This window comes from Heterocephalus glaber, unplaced genomic scaffold (genome assembly GCF_053883595.1).
Source record: "Heterocephalus glaber isolate CG9 unplaced genomic scaffold, H.glaber_assembly_v1.0 deba00001582, whole genome shotgun sequence".
In the NCBI taxonomy this organism is placed as follows: domain Eukaryota; kingdom Metazoa; phylum Chordata; class Mammalia; order Rodentia; family Bathyergidae; genus Heterocephalus; species Heterocephalus glaber.
The window spans coordinates 127,610-148,873 of NW_028258362.1; the positions used below are offsets into that span (position 1 = coordinate 127,610).

General features: G+C 39.3%; 1 protein-coding gene across 1 annotated transcript in view; it reads left to right on the plus strand.

Annotated features, from left to right (window-relative positions):
- The window catches only part of LOC147823445 (uncharacterized), a 33,963-nt gene extending 12,996 nt beyond the window's left edge, over positions 1–20,967 (plus strand). Inside the window, exons 2-5 of the mRNA XM_087193234.1 lie at positions 2,380–3,212; positions 16,852–17,440; positions 18,378–18,562; positions 20,520–20,967. Of these exons, the coding sequence (XP_087049360.1) occupies positions 2,380–3,212; positions 16,852–17,440; positions 18,378–18,562; positions 20,520–20,523 (1,611 nt within the window). The 3' untranslated portion in view covers positions 20,524–20,967. The remainder of the gene's footprint in view (positions 1–2,379; positions 3,213–16,851; positions 17,441–18,377; positions 18,563–20,519) is intronic.
- Positions 20,968–21,264: the final 297 nt, after the last annotated feature.

Genomic DNA, 21,264 nt, shown 5'->3' on the forward strand with positions numbered 1-21,264 from the left:
ACAAAATCCAGCATGCATTTATGTTTACTCTTTACTTATTCTTTAACTCATTACAAACTAAGGTTTGAAATGCTTAAAGCAATGAACTCCAACAAGTTAACACAAATTGAAAAAAAGTAATTGACCACATTGGGAAAAACAATAAAGTAGATCTGGTAAACAAAAGGCCAACATAAGGCCAATTCAAAATATGCTTACCTTTAAATATGTACTTTAAAGTTACAAGACATATTTGCCACAAATTGTATCTGAGTGTCTAGAACCTAGAACAGTTTGAAACACTCCTGTTCTCCAGGCTCTTGCTGTGTTTTTCGGGTGAAAGGCCTTCACAGTAATCCCAGCCCACCACTTACAACATTCAAAACTGGGACTCACAGAATGGAGAATATGTGTGTTGGTTTTACTGTGGCAATTTTTCAGAAACCTTGATTTCAAATTATTGTAGACAACTAAGTTAATTGATATCGTGTAGACAATTAGAGGAAGTCAATATAAAAGACAATCAAGACACATTCACTGAAGGTCAGTATTATAAAAAAGGAAAAAGTGCTACACTTACATACTTCCCCTAGAGATGAAAAAGTGATAGATTTTTCTAAATAGGTATCAATTACCTTGGACTGGGACCAAAACCTTCCTAGGCCATCCCTTCCAGGGAAGCCCTTGTTCCTTCCACCAAGTTTGCTACTTGACTAGTTTCCCCATTTGATCCTCATTTAATAAATATTACCTAAGTGACTATACTTGTTATAATCTTATTGGTTGATCACAGTTTTGTCCCACCTCATGATTTCCCATTGGATTTATATTACCTAAGGGGTGATACTTGTAATCTTATTAGTTGATTGTATTTTTGTCCCATCTTCTACCCACCTCATCTAGTGGCTTTGCTTAATAAAACACCTTTGAGAGGTGGGGTGGGTGAGCAACCTACTTTCCAGCTCCTCTTCTGTCTCTCTTAGACTGAATCTTGCTCTCAATAAATTCTTCCTACTCTTAACCTCTGTTGTTCCTAGAATTCATTCTTCAATTTTAGAGAACACAAACTGGGCATTTCAGATATCTAGCGAGTTGGGAGTTATAATATTTCCCTTGTTTGGATTATTTGGTGCCCTGTATCATGACCATTTCATCCTTTCTGGTGAGAAGAGAAAATAGACATTTGACCATTGCCCATTATCTTTGCCCATTGTGCTGCTCTTACAAAATGCCATACACTGAGTGATTTATAAACAATAGAAATTTATTTCTCATAGATTTGGATGCTGGGAAGTCCAAGATCAAGGTGGTAAAAGACTTGATGTCTGGGGGATTAAGTTTCAACATGAACTATGGAGGGGGCACAAACATTTAAATCATCACACCTGTCTATTTAACCAGGGCAGCTAACGGAAACAACAACTAAGCCAAAAATCCACTTTAAATGAATTGATCTCCTGTTAGGAGCAATGGATTTCCATAAGAAAGCAAACAGTAATAAGGAGAAAGTCTCTATCTCCTGAGCATTGTATTCATTATTACAGTAATAAATTAGGAATTACATCTCATTTAAAAGTTTTTCATGCCTTACTTCACACTCTACTTCTCCACTTGCTTTACATTGGTTGTGATCACTTGCATACACCTTTAAAGTTTCAGAGAAACCAAAGTTACAAAAGGACGATTATTCAGTTCAGGAAAATAAGCGATTGGAACGTTCCCATATCATCAGTTTAATTATGTGTTTCTATGTACTGAGTAATGTCTTGCCAAGTGTATCTTGAGGGGAGTTTGTTAAAAGTATGTCAGCTAAATTACTTTTGGTATATCACTTCTAATGGTGTCATTCACGCGTTGTGCAACATACAACTCCAGATTTAATTCTTTCCAAAGAAATAGGTCATTGCAGAATGCCATATTAAAATTGCAAATTCGTGACAGGAAGACTGGGATGAGGACAAAGGAAAAGAAGAAACCAATTCTCTCTTTTTCTCTCTCAGCATGATAGGGACAAACAATATAGGGTAGGAAGTCTGAGCCCCTTTTAATGGATACTTTGGGGCATGTTAATTCCAGTTAAATAAAAATGATGAATTAATTGAGAATCGGGCTAAATGGTCGCTCTCCACTGTACCCCGGTAGCGCTGGTGCTCTCAAATTGACTTAGTTGTGCAGCAGCGAGCAATGCGCTTGATTTCTAACAGCATACGCAAAACAACCATGATTGCTTGACTTTTTCTCTTTCTGTTAAAGATGTCTGAACCAAAGAAGAACGGCACTTAACTACAATTATTGTTGCCAACGCTAACAATAAGCACGGGTGTGGATGTGTCGGAAGTTGCACACCTACACTTGTAAATCTGTCTTGGTGGCACAGACTTCAATTCCCTGACCTCCTAGGGAACCTCTCCGCACCCCCCGCCTGCAGCCACCGCTAGGGCTGAGCTCCGAGGGAAGTCGGTCTCCGTCCTCCGGGATCTGGGGTCGAACTGGGGAAGAGCGAGGTGGCGCCCTCGAGGTGCTTCCAGGCAGAGGAAAAGCGCCCACGGGGCACCGTCTCTCTCACTTTCGGGCGAAACTTTCCCTCCCGGCCGCCTTCTGGATTTGGGATGCGTGCCCCACCTTGTGACCTTTCGCTTCCTAGAGTGGGACACTGCGAACACACCCACTGTCACCTTTGCGCGCTCCCCAGCCCCCGCCTCAGCACACAGCGCGCCTCAGCACACAGCGCACCCCAGCGGCCGCCTGGCTCCCTGTCCTCGCGGCCACTGGGCTTCCGGAGAGCTCGCCAGTCGCCCCTGCGGTCGCTTCGGGGCCAGGGCACTCCGGAGGCTGCGAGAGCCGGCCTCTGCCAAACCCCAGGAAGGCGCGGGACTGCTGCGCGGCCCCGCCCGCCACACCTGGGAGCCGAGGAGCGCGCGGGGCGGCGCGGGGCGGCGCGGGGCGGGGCGGGGCGGGCGAGAGTTGGCCCTGCGCCGGCCTTTTTGGGCTACAGCCTGCCCCACTGCAGTGGGCGAAGAGAGAGGGTCTCGGGGCCGCGTCCCGCTCCGCCTAGGGAGGGAGCCTAGCTGGGTTGGAAACCAGCCGCAGCAAGCCGCAGAGACGCGCACGGCGACCATGGACCCGGCCGGCCCCAGCCCCAGGCGGACGCAGCGGGACCAGGACTCGGTCGAAGCGTGGCTGGACGATCACTGGGACTTTACCTTCTCTTACTTTGTTAGAAAGGCCACCAGGTAAGAAGAGGACCCATGGAAGACCCGGCCGGGGCATGGAGAGTGACCTGGGGCTGATCTCCCTCCCCTATTGAATTCCCCCTTCGCTCACCATTAAACAACCCCTGTCCCCCCGATTCCTGGCTTTTGAAGTAAGTCCTGGGTCCTGTTACGGGCTAGAGCGCGTCCCCGATTTTAATCGTGCGGTCAAAAACCTCAAGCGCCGGATTCGAGCCAACTTGGCTTATAAAGTTCAAATACAAAACTGAGTGCGCCCCCCCCCCGCCCCGGTCCCCGCGTCCCTGCTGTTCCTCAGGAGCAAGATCCGCGCCCTCGGGCCTCCCTCCGGCCCCCTGTCCCCTCCGGGTCCTCCTAAACCCTCTTAGCAAAACCAAAACAGTTTCGAGCCCCTTCGCCGCCGCTCCCGAAGCACCGTGGCCAACTCGGTCCCAGTGGCTCCGCTCCTCCCCCGTCCCCCCTAGCCCTGGCCCTGGCGGGGCGGGGAAGCGGGGTAGGGAGGAGACCGCGAGGGAACCCCAAGCTGCAACATGCCGGAGTCTTCCCCAAGTGAGTGCGGTCGCCTCTGCCCCCTGCCAGTCTCCGGGTCGTCCGGCGCGCTCCCTTTCTCCCGCTTTCTCGCCCGAGGCTGCGCCTCCCCATAGAGGACTCAGAGTCGGGGTTCGCCGCGCACACACAAAGGGCGCGAGGGAGGTGCCGTGGCTGGCGGATCCCGGGGGGGCTGGCGGGTCGAGCGCGGCCGCCGAGACCCCAGAGGCCGCTCCTCCTGGTCGGAAGCCAAGCTCCGGGCGGTGGCTGCGAGGGCGGGGAGGGGGGAGCCTGGCCTTTAGGAGGCGGCTGCACAGTGCAGCCCGGGCGCGCGTGGGAAACGCTCGCACAGAATTGGAGGGGAAACAGACTGGAGCGGGGAGACCAGGAGGGTGGCGCAGAGTGTGCGAGGCGCGCGGGCTCCCCGAAGCTGGAGGAGTTGGTGCGAAGCCGCGCTCTTCGGAGTAAGGGGCCCGGGCCCCGGCGCCGCCAACTTGGGGCAGCGGTTGTCGGGCAGCTGGTGCTGGCCGCCTGGGCCGGGCGGGCGACGCTTGCCGGGCGGGGATGGTGGAGACGCCGACCCGGGCTCTGCCGGGCGCACCCCGCCAGGGGGCGACGCAGCGCGGAGCCAGGGGGAGGCCGGCAGTGGCTGCGTGGCCGCGGGGGCCCTAGGGGAGCCGGCTCCCAGCCCGGGCTTCACCTGGGCGCGTGGTCGCCCCCACGGAGCCTCCTGGAGTCCAGGATCGCAGGAGTTGGGAAGCGAACTTCCCACGGTTGCTATGTTGCCCTTTGGAGACAAAACGAGGTACTTTATTCAGCACTTCCCTCTCCAATTTCCCTCGTGGCGCGCGCGAGAGGACCCGGTGCTGGGTGGTAGCACTGGAGTTGCACTGGCCGGGAGATGCCTCATTGACTGTGTGACTTTCTGTCTTTCTTTACTGTCCCGCAGATGCATTCCTTGGAGTCTTAGATTGGGCCTTTTAAATTTGGGTTTGTAATGAACATTTCAGAATTGGTGAGGATTTAATCCCTTTGAGTTTTTTCTTTCTTTCTTTCTTTTTTCTTTTTTGACTGAGGCCACGGCTCCGAGACAAATCTTACATTCTTTTGTTTAAAGACCTGGCTTTCCTTTGAAAATCCCTTTTCCCAATCTTCTCCAAAATCCTAGATCTGGAGAGTCAGAGGATAATCCTGAAAGGAACGTGGTTTCTTTTAAACAGCACTTTTTGCGAGTTTGGAGTGAGGTACTAGGGCCCTATGGGTCTAGAATTATTGATTGCTGCTGCGAGTCAACAATTTTCAGGGTCACCTGCTACTCCAGGCAATAGGTACCTAGAGCTTTCACTTCTGCGCACTCCCCCGTCTTTGCCCCATTGAATTAGAGCTCTGAGAAAGGGGACGGGCAGGAGAATTAGGCTGGTTTTTTAGTGTGTGTTGGAGGTGTTCCTTAGGTAGATTATTAACAAGTAAAGGAATAAAGTTAGTCTAGTTAACATAAACGTCCCTTTCTTTGTTTTCCCTCTTTAAAAACTTAAGTTTGAGATGGTTTGGTGGTAGTTTAAAACTAGTCATCCATAAGAACACTTCACTGTCTGAGCCTACCAAACCTTTGAAAAGTATAGCAGCATATTATTGGAAAATAAAGCCGAAGAGTTGTTACATTTCTTTTTCCATTACAGTTTCTCTCAAGTAGCACAGGATTAAAATCGCAGTTTTTGAAATTGCAATGTTCACTGTAAAATTTAGGAGCATGAGACTCCAAAATATTTTTTACTTAAGGTTTTTATAGTAGAGTTGATGTTGGCTATGGGCTGAACACTTTGTGCCTTTGTGTGTGTGAGAAGTAGTTGATGTGGAGTATAAGTTGGAAAACGAAAGTATAAGATACATAAAGATAGCGCAGGCCCTCAATTTTAAGAATTATAAAATGCTGAGAGTTGACAGTGTAAAGAATATAGTCTTGATTTCTTTTTTTTTTTTTTGTAAAGAATATAGTCTTAAGAATTTTTGTGCAGCGAGAGGTTTTTCATGAAATGCAATTCCAGTTTGGCTTTATAGTTGGAAGCATGAACTGGAGACTTTTAAAATAAGAATAAGAAGTTGACACCAGTTGACTGTAAAAATGCCAAATTGTTAAGCCCAGTGTGGTTCATATTATCCTGGTAAAAATTTATTGCATATATTTTAACTTTACAACTAAGCTTTTTAAATTTTTAATTAGAAGCTCATCATCACTTTCTTATGCTTTTTAAGTGTAAAATGAATACTGCATGTGATTTAGGAAATCCACGAAATAGAATAGTTTTACGGAGCATATGGAACGTTTTAAGATTTAAAATAAATTTAGATTCATTCAGTTTTTCCATCTGCATCAGCAGTCAGACTGCTGATGGAACTATTTCCACATCCTTTAATTGTTGTCATTTGACATTCACACATGCCTCTCTGTCCCAGACCAAATGGTTTACTTTTAATGGTAATCTTTGAACGAAATAAAGGTTCCAGCATTCCTACTCAAACACCTGTAAATTTCAATTGAACTTGAAAACAGCTATGAAGTTTTGTTTCCTATATTTATCTTCAAATACAAGCTAAGCACCTCATTAAAAACTATTGCTTACAGTATATAAATAGGTGCTTTTTAGTAATCACAACCTGTTTGTGTGAATTTGAGGGTGTCATTTGAACAATTCAAACACAAACTATTGGCATGGAAGTTAATTTGAATAGAGTAAAATACATGGGGGGGGGTCTCGCATCTTCACTGTTCTAGACAACTTGTAGTCTTGCAGGCCTGAGATACTGTGTTAATTGGGGGCTGTAATATGCATGCATTTCCAGTTGAAGCCTTCCTGGTGCTAATGCCACTTAACAGCTGTTGTTATTCTAGACAGCATATTAGAATAATGTTACCTTTCATTAGTTCCTAATCAGCTCTGCGATTTGTGGGTGATGTTTCAGATCATTTAGTATTGAAGAGGTGACATATTTGACTTTCTATTGCCTTGTTTTCTACCATGCAAAAAATAATGAAAATGGGAGATATTAAATAAGCTCAAGTTTTATGACAGGTTGGATCAAAGTTCAGAAACAGAAGTTTTACACAGTCTTATGTAGCTTTCTATGATAGATTTTCTATTTGACACTGCAAAGCTGTGCCAAATGAGTTATTTCCAGTTCCTGTGTTTGGGATTCTTTCTTTTTCCGTTGTCATTCTTTTCCCCTTTCCAAAAGCAGTAGCCATTATAGTTGGAAGGTATTTACATTAATTCAGATGATGGACATAAAATAAATGTTGTGCTCCATTCTTAGAAAGTATTAGTTCTATAATTATATGAAAATATAAACTTTTTCACAATGTTCAAACAAATGATGTTTTAAGCATATTTTGTTAAGCAGTGGCTGATATTGAAGATAATAAAACTGAGACCTTGGCCCAGCCTGACTTTTGTTTTATTTATAATATTTTATGGTGGTAATATTGGTGCAATAATGGCCCTTTTTCCTTGTATTGTTTATAACTAGATTCCTTATAGCCAGTCCTAAGTTGGCTTTTAGTGTCCTTGAAGAATGCTTGTGGGTTGAATACTTTCTGCCTAGAAGATTCCATAGAAGCCCTTAAATGTTTGTTCTCATTGCTCTTCTAACTCTGATGTTTTTAGAGTTCTAAATTCAGACTCATTTTAGGGCCTGAATTACATGATCCTGATTCCTAATACTGTGGTGGATTGAATGAATAGCAATTAGTGAAATGAATATCTTGAAGTAAATTGATTTGCTTAGTGCAACACAAACTTTTTACTAAGCTTCTTGTAAAATTAAATAGCTCTTTTTTCAGTTTGTGATCTGAAGACCTACTTGCCTATATTTTCATGAGATTACATCCATAGCACTTCGAGATTAGGCATTGTTTCAGTATCTTAATTATACTAAGCAAAAATTCTATCTAAATAGATTACTTGACTCTGATCTCTAATATCATTTCTTTTAGAATATTTGAAACATTTTCCACATCGTATAGTTGTACTTTAACTCCTTATCTACTTTCAGAGAATGCATCTTACCAAGATGTACCTGTTTCTCTAGATTTGAAAACACAAATTAGTTTACGGCTTTGCTCAAACTGCCTAGTGCCTTTTAATCATGCTCAGAAATGATTTCTTTTGAAATTGGAACAGCTGAAGAGAACTGTGTAGTATTTATTAGTTTATACCCCAAACACTTTTCAACCTAATAATTTATTAATCCTATAGGTGGTGATATATATATATATTGTTCTCAAAAGTGGTCGTGAGATAAGAACCTCTTTCTAGGATGAAAATTCTTTAATTAGAACTCCAGGACAATTAAATAAAATCAATGACTTGATTGATAGTGGAGGGTTGGAAAATGGCTAATTCCTGAATATAGGATGCAGACCAGCCAACTGACTTTGCAGGACTTCCTGTGAAATTAGTTTAGCTGCACACATGCGGATTCTGTTGACTGGCGTTATAGCTGATAGATGTGGTTTGGAACTCTCTGTCATATCAGGTTCTCAGGGAAAAGTGCTCCATACCTAGAAATAAAAATTGAAGAAAGTCTTTTGATGTGAATCATTCATTTGCTAGTAAACTCTCTAGTCTTATTTACTAACTTGATATTCTCATCTTATTTTGAATTATGTATGTATTTTACAATGTAAGTGCTTTATTCGTTTTCTCTGAATGGTAGAAATTTATATTTATTGCAATCTAATGTTTAAGGCAGGTAAAAATAAAAGACTGAGTCATAAGTTCCTAAGAATCATTTTGATATTCTTAAAAGCTTTTTAAAATCCTCTTATAAAGATGTATATTTCCACATACTTGTGTGCTGGAAAAATTTCTTCTTGATAAGCTTATATGAGTTTTAAATTTCTGATATTAGAGAAGTACCTTCTTATTCACATCAGTCCTCCCCAAATACTTTGGCCTTGCTTGTGTCATCTGCCTACTCTGAACCAGTCACTGAATCCAGGAAGGTAGGATTGTCTACTTTGTTCAGGCAGGTCGCCCCTAGAGTGATCTATCCTTTGGGATGTGTGTTTGTTTGTAGAGGGGAGCTGATCCCCAAGAGAAAATGATGTGAGAGGACCCAGAAGTTCCAGATACTGCTGTATCTAGCGTTGACTTTCTTTTATTTAATCGTAGTTGAATGTAGAATTCTTAAAAGAAGAGTAAATAAAAGTGGACATGATTTCATCATCATTACAGCATTTATGCAACTGTAATAACAAATTTTTGCTTAGAAAAAAATGATAAAACTACAGCCAGATGCAAATTTGCAGCATTCATTAAATCATCCCTGCACAGTAAATATGGCCCTACTTCTCCAATGAACAGTGAAGTGGGGTCAGGCAGCCTTTGCTACAGTTGCCCTAGGATGACTCACTTCTCTCATGGGCTCCCTGAACAATCGTTCCTATAGCATACCAAATCAGCTTTGGGCTTTGACTTAGTGTGGAAGCATATTTGCCCATTAAATTTACCTCCTTTATTTTCTCATTAACACAAATGTAAACCTGCACACTAAAATTGCAGGGCATTACTTCATACGTACTTGTTTTGAAGGGATTTTGGATTGAGAAAGCCTAATCTAGTCCGGTCTCCTGTACCTAAACTGCAAAGCAAATCAATTTATATGTTTATCACACAGATTTCAGTAATTATGTTTTCTTTCAGATGTAGTAGGTTTTCTTTCCTTCAAGCCACATCTTTCTTACCATTGGGTTGTGAATGCAAGAAAAATGACAAAACATTATGTCCCTTCCAACTCTCAAATTATGAATATAAAACCATATGAAGTGATTTTGCATTTTATTTATATTTGATCCCAGTAAATGTCTGAGATGTTTTTATAGCTGGAGAAAAGTTGGAAATACTACATAACGTTAGGCAGAGCATTGATTTCCTTACCATGCCAGACCCAAGTGAATTACTGGGAGTAGAGATTATTGGAGGTATCATGGCAGTGCCCCAGATCTCTCATTCTGTTGACTATTAGAGTCAGTTAATCTTTTATTCATCTAAACCATGGTTCTAAAAGAAGATATGGGCATTTGATGGTGACAGTTTTGTGGAGAGAAACTGTCTGGTGCATTTCAGGCCATTCAAAATCCCTGGACCTCAAACACTAAATGCCAGGAGTGCCTCCAGTATTGTGAAAGCATATCTGTTCCCACACATTTCCAAATAGCCCTCCAGGGTTTGCTGTATTATTTGGTTGGGAACCACTGTTATGAAACCTTTAAACTTTATTTTTATTTATGCTACTTAAGAGTCTTAGATAGGACAGACTTAGTTTTCAACTCTAGAACTACCCAGGAGGATGACTTTAGTTACATTACCTACTTTGAGTAAAATGGAGATGATGCCAAGATACATCATGTACAGGTACAAGCACCCAATGACAGATGTAAACATATTGTATACCTAAAATGTACCAATAAAAAAAAATTTAAGGAAATGGAGATGATGATATTTACCTCATAGTATTCTTAAGAGAATTATAAGACATAATGCATATTTGCTTATCTTGCTTTAGTAGTGATATTTTTAGTAGTTTACCGTTTTTACACTGAGAATGTTAGCACCTAAATTATAATCACAAATTTTGATAGTCATTCCCTATTCCAGTAATTTTAAATTAGAATCACAGAATAGGAATTTATGGACCTTAAGTGTGTTGTTTTTAGATGACTTTGTATGGATAGTTTGAAAATAGTCTGGTTTGGACTTGTGTAAGATACTGGAAAGGAAATTGAAATGGGAACTCGATTCTAAGATTTTGTTCTTAGCTTAGCTGCTAATGAACTTTGTGATTGGCTCAAGTCAATAAGCTGTATCGTTAAGGTGAGAGTTGAGATGGTAAAGAATTAAGACAGAGAGCTTCATAAATGAGCTTAAAAATCTCCCTCAGCGCTAACAGTTCTTGATTCTCACTAACACAGCAAAGTATCAACTTCTCAGATTGAATAGTTTCATTCTTGTATTTTTCCAAATTTGAGTAGAGGATCTAGGTCAAATTATGCAAACAGCATAAATAAAACTGTATAAAGTAAGGATCCAAGAATAGGAAAGTATCTCCAATATTATGTTTTATGTGAGTTATTTTTATTTTTTTTTTCTACAGATAATTTTAGCAGATTTTCATACAACCATTCTTTCCAGGCAGAATATTTAGTTCATTCTTTGTAATTCAGGCACTAGTGATTAAGTGAGAAGACTGATGAAAAAAGCATTGAAAAGAAAGTAAAAAGGGATAACATTTTAGTAGTAGACTTATTGACATGAAAATGCTTGTGTTTTAGGGGTTATTCGGGCCTGCAACTTTTTCTTCTGTTTTGTTTGAGGCACCGTGGAAATCTCTCCTAAAAGTTACTGCTCATGCGATTGTGCATTGGCCATCCTTGAGCCCAGAGGTGGTGTTACCTTCCTTTTAGAATTTTCCCAAATAAGCCCTTTTGGGTAAGAACTAACCAGGCCAACTCTAGTCTTCAAATGGCCTCTGGCAGAGGGTTAAGCATTGTTATATCAAATATTAAAAGTAGGCTACAGTTTAGAATTATTGCTAAGTTATTATTATAAAATGTTGCTGTGACCTTTTGTCATAGATAATTATTTTATATATTCTTATATTTGTTGTTAGTTGCATCTTTGATATTTGGGGGATCTCCAAATGAATTTCTTGAAAAGAATTAATTTCTAAGTAGTACTGAAAAAATTTTACATTCTTACATTGATTTTTCTAAGCTAAATGTTCATTTCCTAATATTTATGTAAAATCAGAAAATTATGTCATACACAAGTATAGCTATTAATGTGGAAAGTCCATTTCTTTTTCAGTTTTAATTTGAAAAAAATTGAACCAATTTTTTTTTATATACAGGGTTTCTGTAATTTTTTAAAAATTAGACCTTAAAAGGAAGTGTGGCTAATATCTAGTTATTCTGTTTAGCCCATTGAAAAGGTTGTCTTTATTTAAAAAACTAATCAACTTTAAAAAAATATACTATATTCCATGTTCAACTGAGACTAGCTGTCATGTATTAAACACTGTATGTGAGTCTTCATGTTATCAGTTAATGTGCATCATTTTCTTTAATCTTCTTAAGAACGCTATGAGATAAATGTCATTATCTCCATTTTTCAGAGAGAATAAATAATATACTTAATGTCCTATTCTTAGAGAGAAGTGGTCTCGGGTTGAAATCTAAGTCTGTCCCACCAAAGCCCTTATGAGGCGCCACACTATACTGAAGTTCAGAGTCGGTCTTAATGAAAGCAAAGTAAAAACTCATAGAGTTAATGCCACAAGGAATGTAACTCAGAAGAGGTTAGTTTCTCTTCTGGCCTCTTGATGTGCTCACACATTACTTAATGATGTGTTTGGAGACTTTGCCCAAGTGAGTATAGTTTCCATATATAATTTTAGAGTATAAAAAGTGGGAAATCGCAAATGACATTTTAAAATAGAGTAGCTTGAAAATTTAGGGACCAAGCTATTACAATTATATTTTTAGTATTAGAAAAAAATATCCTAAGTACAGTATATTTTCAAAGAATTTTTATCCTTTGATATATTATTTTAGGCAAAAGTACAAGACACATTAAACTAGTTGCTCCACAAGAAGGTTTTATCTAATTATATTTTTAACTCATTAAGGTTATTAGGTTTATATCAGAATTTTAATTAATTTTCTTACAAAACATCTGGTATATTGAATATGTATTTTGAGACACTTCTGTCTTTCGACTTGTTGTATAATATGAATGAGTAGTTTGACTTTGATAAAACATAAAGTTCTTGCCACATGGTCCCTTAAGGACACAGAGGTGTGTGTTGTGTGTGTGAGTGTGTGTACATGTATATATTCCTTTTGCTAGCAAATCATATTTGAAATGCTGTGGGAGAACTTTCTTCCCTGTATTCTATCAGTGAGGTTTGCATTTAGTGTTTCCATCTAATACTTTCAGATAGTTGTCATTTGGAAGGAGCTATGAGCAATCTAGTGAGAAGTTTCTAAAACAGAAACTGTAGATTGTAGTCTTCTTTCCTGTGATGCAATTATAATAATCCAGTGAATATGAGAAATTGGAAAGTGGAAGTTTGGATTATTCACACAGTATGTGTGACCTTTCATTGTTTTCAAAAAATATTAAAACCCAAATTATAAAATGTTTAGAGAATATGAGATGAAGCATACTCGGTCTGCATACTTATACCTACCTAAAAATCCATTAAAAAGTGTTACTAGCTTGGCACTGTTTAATTTAATCACTAACTTGATTGATTGTGTCATTTTATTTTTTTCGGTACCAAGGATCAAACTCAGGACCTTGTACTTCCAAGGCACGTGTGTTGCCACTGAGCTAAATCTCCAGCCCAGATTCTGTCATTTTAAAAATGCTATCACTTTTCATATACTTTAAAAATGGAACAAATAGTATATGTGGAATGAAGTATGTAGCATTTTATTTTTGCCACATATGTAACTTTGCTAAAGTAAAGTTGTTCCTAAAAACTGTTGTGAACAACTCATCTTCTAAGCTTCCTCTCCCCTAGAATTCCTTTGCTCTTTTTCTTGATTAGTCACGAGTGAATTGATTCACCCCTCCACATGTTGAAGACCCAGAATCATTGACACGAACACATAGCAGCTGTAGGAGCCAGACTTCTGCATGAACTCCTGAGTTTTCCCCTCTTCTCTGTCCACATTGCACCGTTATCTTTAAGGGTACCGCTTGTTGGTGCTGTAGCAGCTTCTTGAAATCAAAATGCATTAAACATCATCTCAGTGAAGCTGATTTTTATATTGTCATTATTCTATGAGCGATTTGAGCTACAAGAGTCTTCCCTAAAGTAGAATATTAGGATAATATATTTCTGATTGGATTCATTGTTTTAAAAAGTTGAGGATTTAAAATTTAAATCACTTTTATGACAAGAACTTGTGGCCCATTTTTGACAGCTTCCATTTGGCTTTACTTCCTGTCATCTAACTAATACAGATTATGCTTGGGGTGCTCGGGGTGGTAAAGAGTTCCTTAACTTAGAACATCATCGTTGGGATACACAAGTGTGCACCATAAGTGATATCCACATTAGTGCTACCAGAATCACTCCTGACACTGATTCGGGTATCCTTCGTGGTTTCTCCAATAATTTTAAAACATTGTAAAAGTTGAAAAACAAAACAAATTTAGTTTTACCATTTAAAACAGATGTATAATAGAATTTGTTTATGAGGTAAGAATTTTTTGGTGTCATAAAATAAGGTAGGAAGTAGGTGACTAGAGGATAGTAAAACAGATTTTGGTGAGGAAAGGGAAAGATGTGGATGAGATGTTCAACATCAGGATCTTGTCACTGATTATAGATTCTTGGCATCCGTTTTCATTGCCTTTCCCTTGGCCCAGACTTTCTTTCAAGCACCTAGGATCTGTTGTCTTTCATTAACAACCTTGTAAAAGTTAAATCAACTGAAAGACTTGAAACAGTTTGCAGAGCATTTAGCAAAGACGCAGTTATACGTGAAAGTTAAACACTAAATTATTAGTGCTTGTAGCAAAAAATGAAAACACCTCAGTGGTTCTTGTTTTTGTTTCATTCTTTTTGCTTAGTTGGCTATGGTGTAATTTAAACTCTTAAAAAAGAACTTAGCGGATTTGGCAAAAAATGACATCCTGAACTATCTACTTCAGCTAAGCACCTTGAGTGTTTATGAGGCATGTAGGTAAAGTTACCTATACCCAGAAACCTTGGAGTCCCCATCCGCCCATGGGGTTGCACCACTGGGAACATGACGAAGAAATGAATGATGTTTTCTCCTTACCCAGGCCCTCCTGGTATCTCCATTGAAATGAGTACTAAGTGTTAGGAGATCTCTCATATACTGGTCTTACTCACTTTATGCCTCCACTTCTTGAATTTGATTTCAGTTTCTAAGGAGATTTTGAAATGCTTCCACATATATTTTGTAATTTGTCTTCTACATCAGCCCTGTTCTGGGAGAAAAAGAGTCAGGAGATTTTCCCGCTGCTTGACAAAGAGGAAGTTGAGGGGCAGAAAGAGGGCATGTGAGTTGTCTGACCCAAGAGTCACCTCCTCCTTGGCCTGTTGATAATATAAACTGTTGTGGGGTCTTAATGGCCTGTTGATACTCCAGCCCACTGTTACTGTGGAAGAACTTGATCTTCACAGAAAATAAGCCCCAGGGAAGTTATGATTGGTTCAACATCCCATCTGTGTAGTGTTGTAGCTGGAACTACAGTTATCCTGTGTTTGCTAGTTTGGTATTGAATTTATACCTTGCTGAAGACAGCGACTTACACTTAATAAAGAGGTCAGAACTAACGGTATTTTGCCTTTTTATTGAGGATGAAATTGCAACTCAAAGGAAGAAACTTGCTTGCCACTAGTCACACATTTCATTAATAACAAATGCTGAAATTAGAACCCAGAACTCACAGCTAAAAACAGCCCCTCAGAGCTTTACAATCCCAAGAATCATTAGCAATTAATGACTATACAATTAAAGGATAAAGACTTGCAACCCCTACCACCCCCATTGGAATATATTATATGGTATGGTTTTGAAAGTGAAGTAAAAGAGCTTGATTTAAGGAGGAATTTTACACTCTAGTTTTATCATAAACTGTTAATCCAAGAACTTTCAAAAAGTCCAGTTATCATATGCAGGACCATAATGTGGTTGTCCTTTGAACTCTTACCGTGATGAAATTAGTAATCTGAGGGTCTGTAACTCATTGGTGTTCTGCACAGAACTTTGTTGTCTATTTACCAACAATTTCAGTTTGAGAAAAAACAATGTAGAATGACAGGAGCTGCCAGACAAAACAGAGGATACCCAGTTACATTTGAATTCCAGATTTTATTTTTAATAAAAATTATTCATTGTTTACCTGAAACTCGATTTCAGCCAATGTCTTGTATTTTTATTTGCTAAATCTGTCAACCCTTAGAATGTCTCTTCTATCAAACACATTCATTATACATTCCTTTCAGGGGATTGCTTTCAATATATAAAACATGACCTGTTTCTAAAGAAACAGACATAATGGGATGCAGTTCATTTTTTTTTAAGGATACTATTCTCAAAAATCTTTGTTCTCTGAATCCTTTGGAACAGTGTTTTTACCTCAGTGTAATAGTGTGCCATTCTTCATGATCTGATACAAAGGATAAAATTAAAGACTGTGTTACTGTGCGTGATCTTATTCACCTTTATGCCTTCTCTGCTTGAATTTGATTTTCATTTTCAAATTCAACTAGATTTGTGGAGTGCCTTCTTCATGACAACCATCAATCCTCTGAGAACTTTTGTACTCTTTGTAGGCCATAGTATCTGGAATAGGAAACCTGAATTTGATTTCTGGTTTTGCCATTGAATAGTAGAATGGGTTTGAGTCAGCCATTTCAGTTAGCTTCATAGTGTTAATGTTTGCCTCAACAAGTTTAGACAAAATGATGCTTTTTGTTTAGTATATACTTTTAAGAATACCAAGTGTCAAGGAAGAGAATGGAAAGTAGAGATCCTACCCTAGACCATAGAAGTGATTGTTCAGAACTACCAGCCAGATTTCTTGAATCCCATCTTCTACATTTTACCTTTATATCATACATGTTCACATTAACCCAGGGATTTGTGCATACTAAGCACATACAACTACCACTAAGCTACACATCAGCCCCTTGGAGGTTATTTATACCAGTACATATAATCACTGTTTAGTATCAGCCTGATATTCCATTATATAAATGTGCTATGATGTTAGTCAGTTTTCTATGGGTGGCATTAGGTTGCTGCTTGTCTTTGTTATAGAAAACAGTTTCAGAGTATCCTTGTACCCTCTTTGCCACATGTATACACTTTCTGGAACAAAGGACAGATGCATTTTAAAATTTGTTAGATAATGCCTGCTTGACACCCAAAGAGGCAGTATCAATTTTATCCTATAGCTGAGAATTTAAGAAGAGTGACTATGACCCTACACCGAAGACGTTTAGTGGCTTTCAGGGGTCCTAGCCTTCCTCTTCAAATACCTAATTGTCTGCCTGTTCTGTTCTGTAGAGAAATGGTCAATGCATGGTTTTCTGAAAGAGTTCACACCATCCCTGTGTGCAAGGAAGGCACCCGAAGCCACGCTGAGTCTTGCTCCTGCCCCTCACAGCAGAGTCCTCGGGCAGACACCAGTGCCCCTGCAACACCAACCAGGAAAATTTCTGCCTCAGAATTCGACCGCCCTCTCAGACCCATCATTGTCAAAGATTCTGAGGGAACTGTGAGCTTCCTTTCTGACTCAGAGAAGAAGGAACAGATGCCTCTAACCCCCCCGAGGCTCGATAATGATGAAGGGGACCAGTGCTCAAGACTCTTGGAATTAGTGAAAGATATTTCTAGTCATTTGGATGTCACAGCCTTATGCCACAAAATTTTCTTACATATCCATGGACTCATTGCCGCTGACCGTTATTCCCTATTCCTTGTCTGTGAGGACAGCTCCAATGACAAGTTTCTTATCAGCCGCCTCTTTGATGTTGCTGAAGGTTCAACACTGGAAGAAGCTTCAAATAACTGTATCCGTTTGGAGTGGAACAAAGGCATTGTGGGACATGTGGCAGCATTTGGTGAGCCCTTGAACATCAAAGATGCATATGAGGTAAGTAGGAACTTCAGGCAGGCAGTAGGGAAGAGAATGCCTGGAAAATTGGACCACGATTGTGAATGGAGGGAATGTTTGAAGTGCGATGTAATAATTTTTATATGCATTTTGAAATTAAATGTATAGTAAGAACTTTATCATCTTTTAAATTCCAATTTCTTCTCTGGCGGTTCAATCAAGGATATGAGTCTGAGGGAAATCTTACCATGTTCATTTACTTAATCACAATGGAAGATAATTTTACTGAGATTCTGAAATGATAGGCTCCAAAACTGTCAAAAAACCGCAAACAACCCCATAATCTTTTTTATTCATTCCTTCACTCCATCATCTTCATTCAGTAAATCAAATTCATTCATCCCCATGGGTACGAAAGTCTGATTTTCTTTCAACCCATCTTCTATTTCCTTTGAGTTTTAAACAAATAAACTTGAAGGTGTCTTTTTTTTAAATGGAAGATTTTGCACTGAAATATTTCAGTGGAAAGATGATGCTTCTACTTTTTAGTATATGTGCTGCCTGAGCAAGCACGATACTTTTGCTACAGCTATGCACAGGACTTTAATTATGATTTAAAGATTACGTTGTTAAACTTCTTCAAATTCCCATTTAAAATAATCCCTTTTATAATTAGAATTGTAACTGCTAAACAAAGCATCTTAATGAAATGATACTTTGTATGTTTGTGAAGTAGTTTCTAGTGCCTTGACTGAAGAGATGTGCTAGCTCCCTACTTCACAGTGCCCTGTGAAGAGTCATTGTTAATTCTGGTTTGCTTTATGTAAGTTGAAGAGGCTTAATTGCTGTGTTCTGTATTCCTGGGGCCTGTTAAAGTGCCCAGCAGAGAAGTCTTAATAAATATGGGTTGGATAAAAATAAGAGTTGATGCCATAGATAAATAGAATTTCTAGCAGATATTTCAACTTTCTGGCAGATTATCGTAAGTGCCAAGGAAACTGTGGTCCAGTTCAGAGAAGCAGAATATGCCGCCCAGTCCAGGAGCTTGAGAAAGGTATCTTCCAGGACACAAGGCATGACACAGATCCTGGGAAGCATACGGGGTTTGAATGTTAGAGCTGGAAGTTTGAAGAAGAGACAGGGAAGATGGACCATGCAAATGTAAGTGTAAGAGTCAGAACAGACCGGAAGGAGCTATGGGTGCATGGCCAGGAATGTACTGGGGCCTCAGATGGCAGGCTGAGCCAGCCGTGACTCAGCCAAGAGGAATAATTGAAGATGTTTTGAAAGGGGGACCAGTATAATTAAAACTGTGCCTTAGAAGGATGAGTTTTCATCTTTCTGATCATAAAATGAATTAGAAAGAAAAATACTAGAAGCTGGGAGGATAGAAGATTCTTTTAACAATCTAAGTATGAAGAACTGAGAACCCAAACTGCACTGTGGCCTGAGAGATAAAAGAATGGGTTTCAGTTGAATTGGAATCTGCTGAAGTTGGGAGCTAATAGGAGGTAGAAGAAAGGGGAAAAGAGAAATCAAAGATGACTCAGGTGTTAAAATGGATGACTGAATAGTGATGGTGGTACAGAATACTGAGGGACTGGGATTCAAGATATGATCATTCAGGTAGGCTAAATCCTGAGCTACTTTTTCAGAATCTGTTCAAGATTGGCAATTTTTTCAGTTCTGATTTTCTGTGAAAAATGTATCAGTCTTCATGGAGCTGTCTCCGTGACCTCTTTGAGCTCTGTAGTAACGTCACACCATAGCTGACTCCAAGAGGGGTATTAAGGACACAGCTGAAGGATTGCTGCCAAATTTGCAGAATTCCCTTCCTGTCTTAGGTGACAGCTGGGTTTCCACTTTTCAATGGCACTACAGTCCCAAGTACAGTAGGACCATAAATATTCTTCAGCTTTGCTGAGAAAGCGTTCATTTGTTTGCGTGGTCCTGCCTGTCTCCAGGCCTGACAGTTATGCAATGTCACAGATATTATTTAATCTACTTAGCATTTTTAAAGTTTTGACAATGTATTTTTTGTTTTGCAGTTAATAATGTTTAATTCTTGTACCAGCACCTAAACAACCAAGGTCCTTGATTTGCACTGCTACCAGAGTGAAGCCTTAGCCTTTGAATTCCTCACATTGCCACTTTACCCATGGTCCCCTGACCTGTATTTATAGTGGTCTTACAAATAAATTCATTCATCTCTAAGAATTTCGTTATAAGTTCTGGGAGTTGATCTGCAATCTGACTTACATTATGATGTCATTTGCATTGTATTAGCAGAAGAAGTCTGTTGTCTAATGGATAATTTAGTCTCACTCACAATTTTAATCATCAAAATACTGTCTCGTCATGTTTTACGAAAGTAGTCATTTTGTGAAAATACCTTCTAATGTCTTCTGGGCCCTATTTAAACTTTCATCTGTAGAAATGCTACACCATTTATTTCTTAAAATTATTTGACCACAGAATGTTTTAAAGGTAGTAGAGGAAAACCAAGAGTTGGGTATGAAATATTATAATGCTCAGATTGAAGCAGAAAATTGAAAAAATATAATAATAGAAATAACTTAATTGTAAGAATTACTAATATTTGATTCATTTTTTAAAACTTTGCTACAGAAAATAATATAGAATGACACAAAGTTGAAAGTACAATTATTTTATTTCTGATAATAATATTTATAACATTTAAATTATAAGGCAACACCCACAACTTCGAGCAGTGGTTCTGTTGGACCACAAATATCATTAAAAGGATTAGTTGGTAAATGCTGCCTGTATATTGATGCATCACATGTCACCTGCATCTGCTGATTGTACAACTTCTTAACTGTGGCAGGGCCCTTATTAATAACAATAAGACACCAAAACTCTTCCTAATAAGAAAATATTAATATATAAGAAGATGTTAACTTAATAATTTGTTGTTTTTCTCCTATGAGAAACTAGTTATTACCCAATACCAATAAAGCATTGCTTTGAAGACCTTGTTTCTGTGTCCTAAGGAGGAAGTCTTAAGCCTCCCCAAGAATCCCTGTCTTAAGGATTTATGTTGTTCAAACATCCCTCTTAACTGGGACGCAAATCTCAGACTCTGTTGTTTCTCCAGGTAGACCCTCCTTGGCGCCTGGAGTTCTGGAGAGAACACAGAAGTTCTCAGGGAATGCTCACATTTCCTCCTGCCTGGCCTTCAGCATGTAGCCTGTGCCTCTTCCCTTCCCTTCATCATTTCTCCAGAGAAACAAATCTTCACCTTCTCTCACCCTGCAGGTTTCCTTTTCTACTTCAAGGTTGTTTTTTTTGTTTTATCAAGATACTTTTCCAAAGTAATATGAACTCTCTCAAGCAAATTACTCTTGAATAAAATTATTCCCAAAATAAATTTTGTAAGAAGAAAGCAAGCTAGCAACTGTTTTAACTTAGGTAAATCTACTAAACTCTATGGTGTTTAATTGTGCCCTAAGGAACACATTTTGGAAGCGGCTGTATCTGTGCTTGTTCAGTGTTCAAATTACTTGTTGACATCATAAAAGTACCATTTTGTGGGAGAAAATGAACCTTCAGATTTGCAAGTCCTTCATGTTATTTCCTTCTTTTTCCTTTTTTCTTTTTTTTTTTGCTGTTCCTTGAAATTCACAGAAAATTTACAAGGCTTGCAAGTATAAGAAATTTTCATATACCTTTCAGATTCTCTACTTGTTTTTTGACCCATTTGCTTTATCATTTCCTTTCTCACACTTTGTAATGAGTATAAGTAATATACACTTATTTTTTGAACAACATAATAAGAAATATGTTTCATTATTTTATTGTATTAGTTTTTGGTACCAGGGATTGAACTCAGGACCTTACAT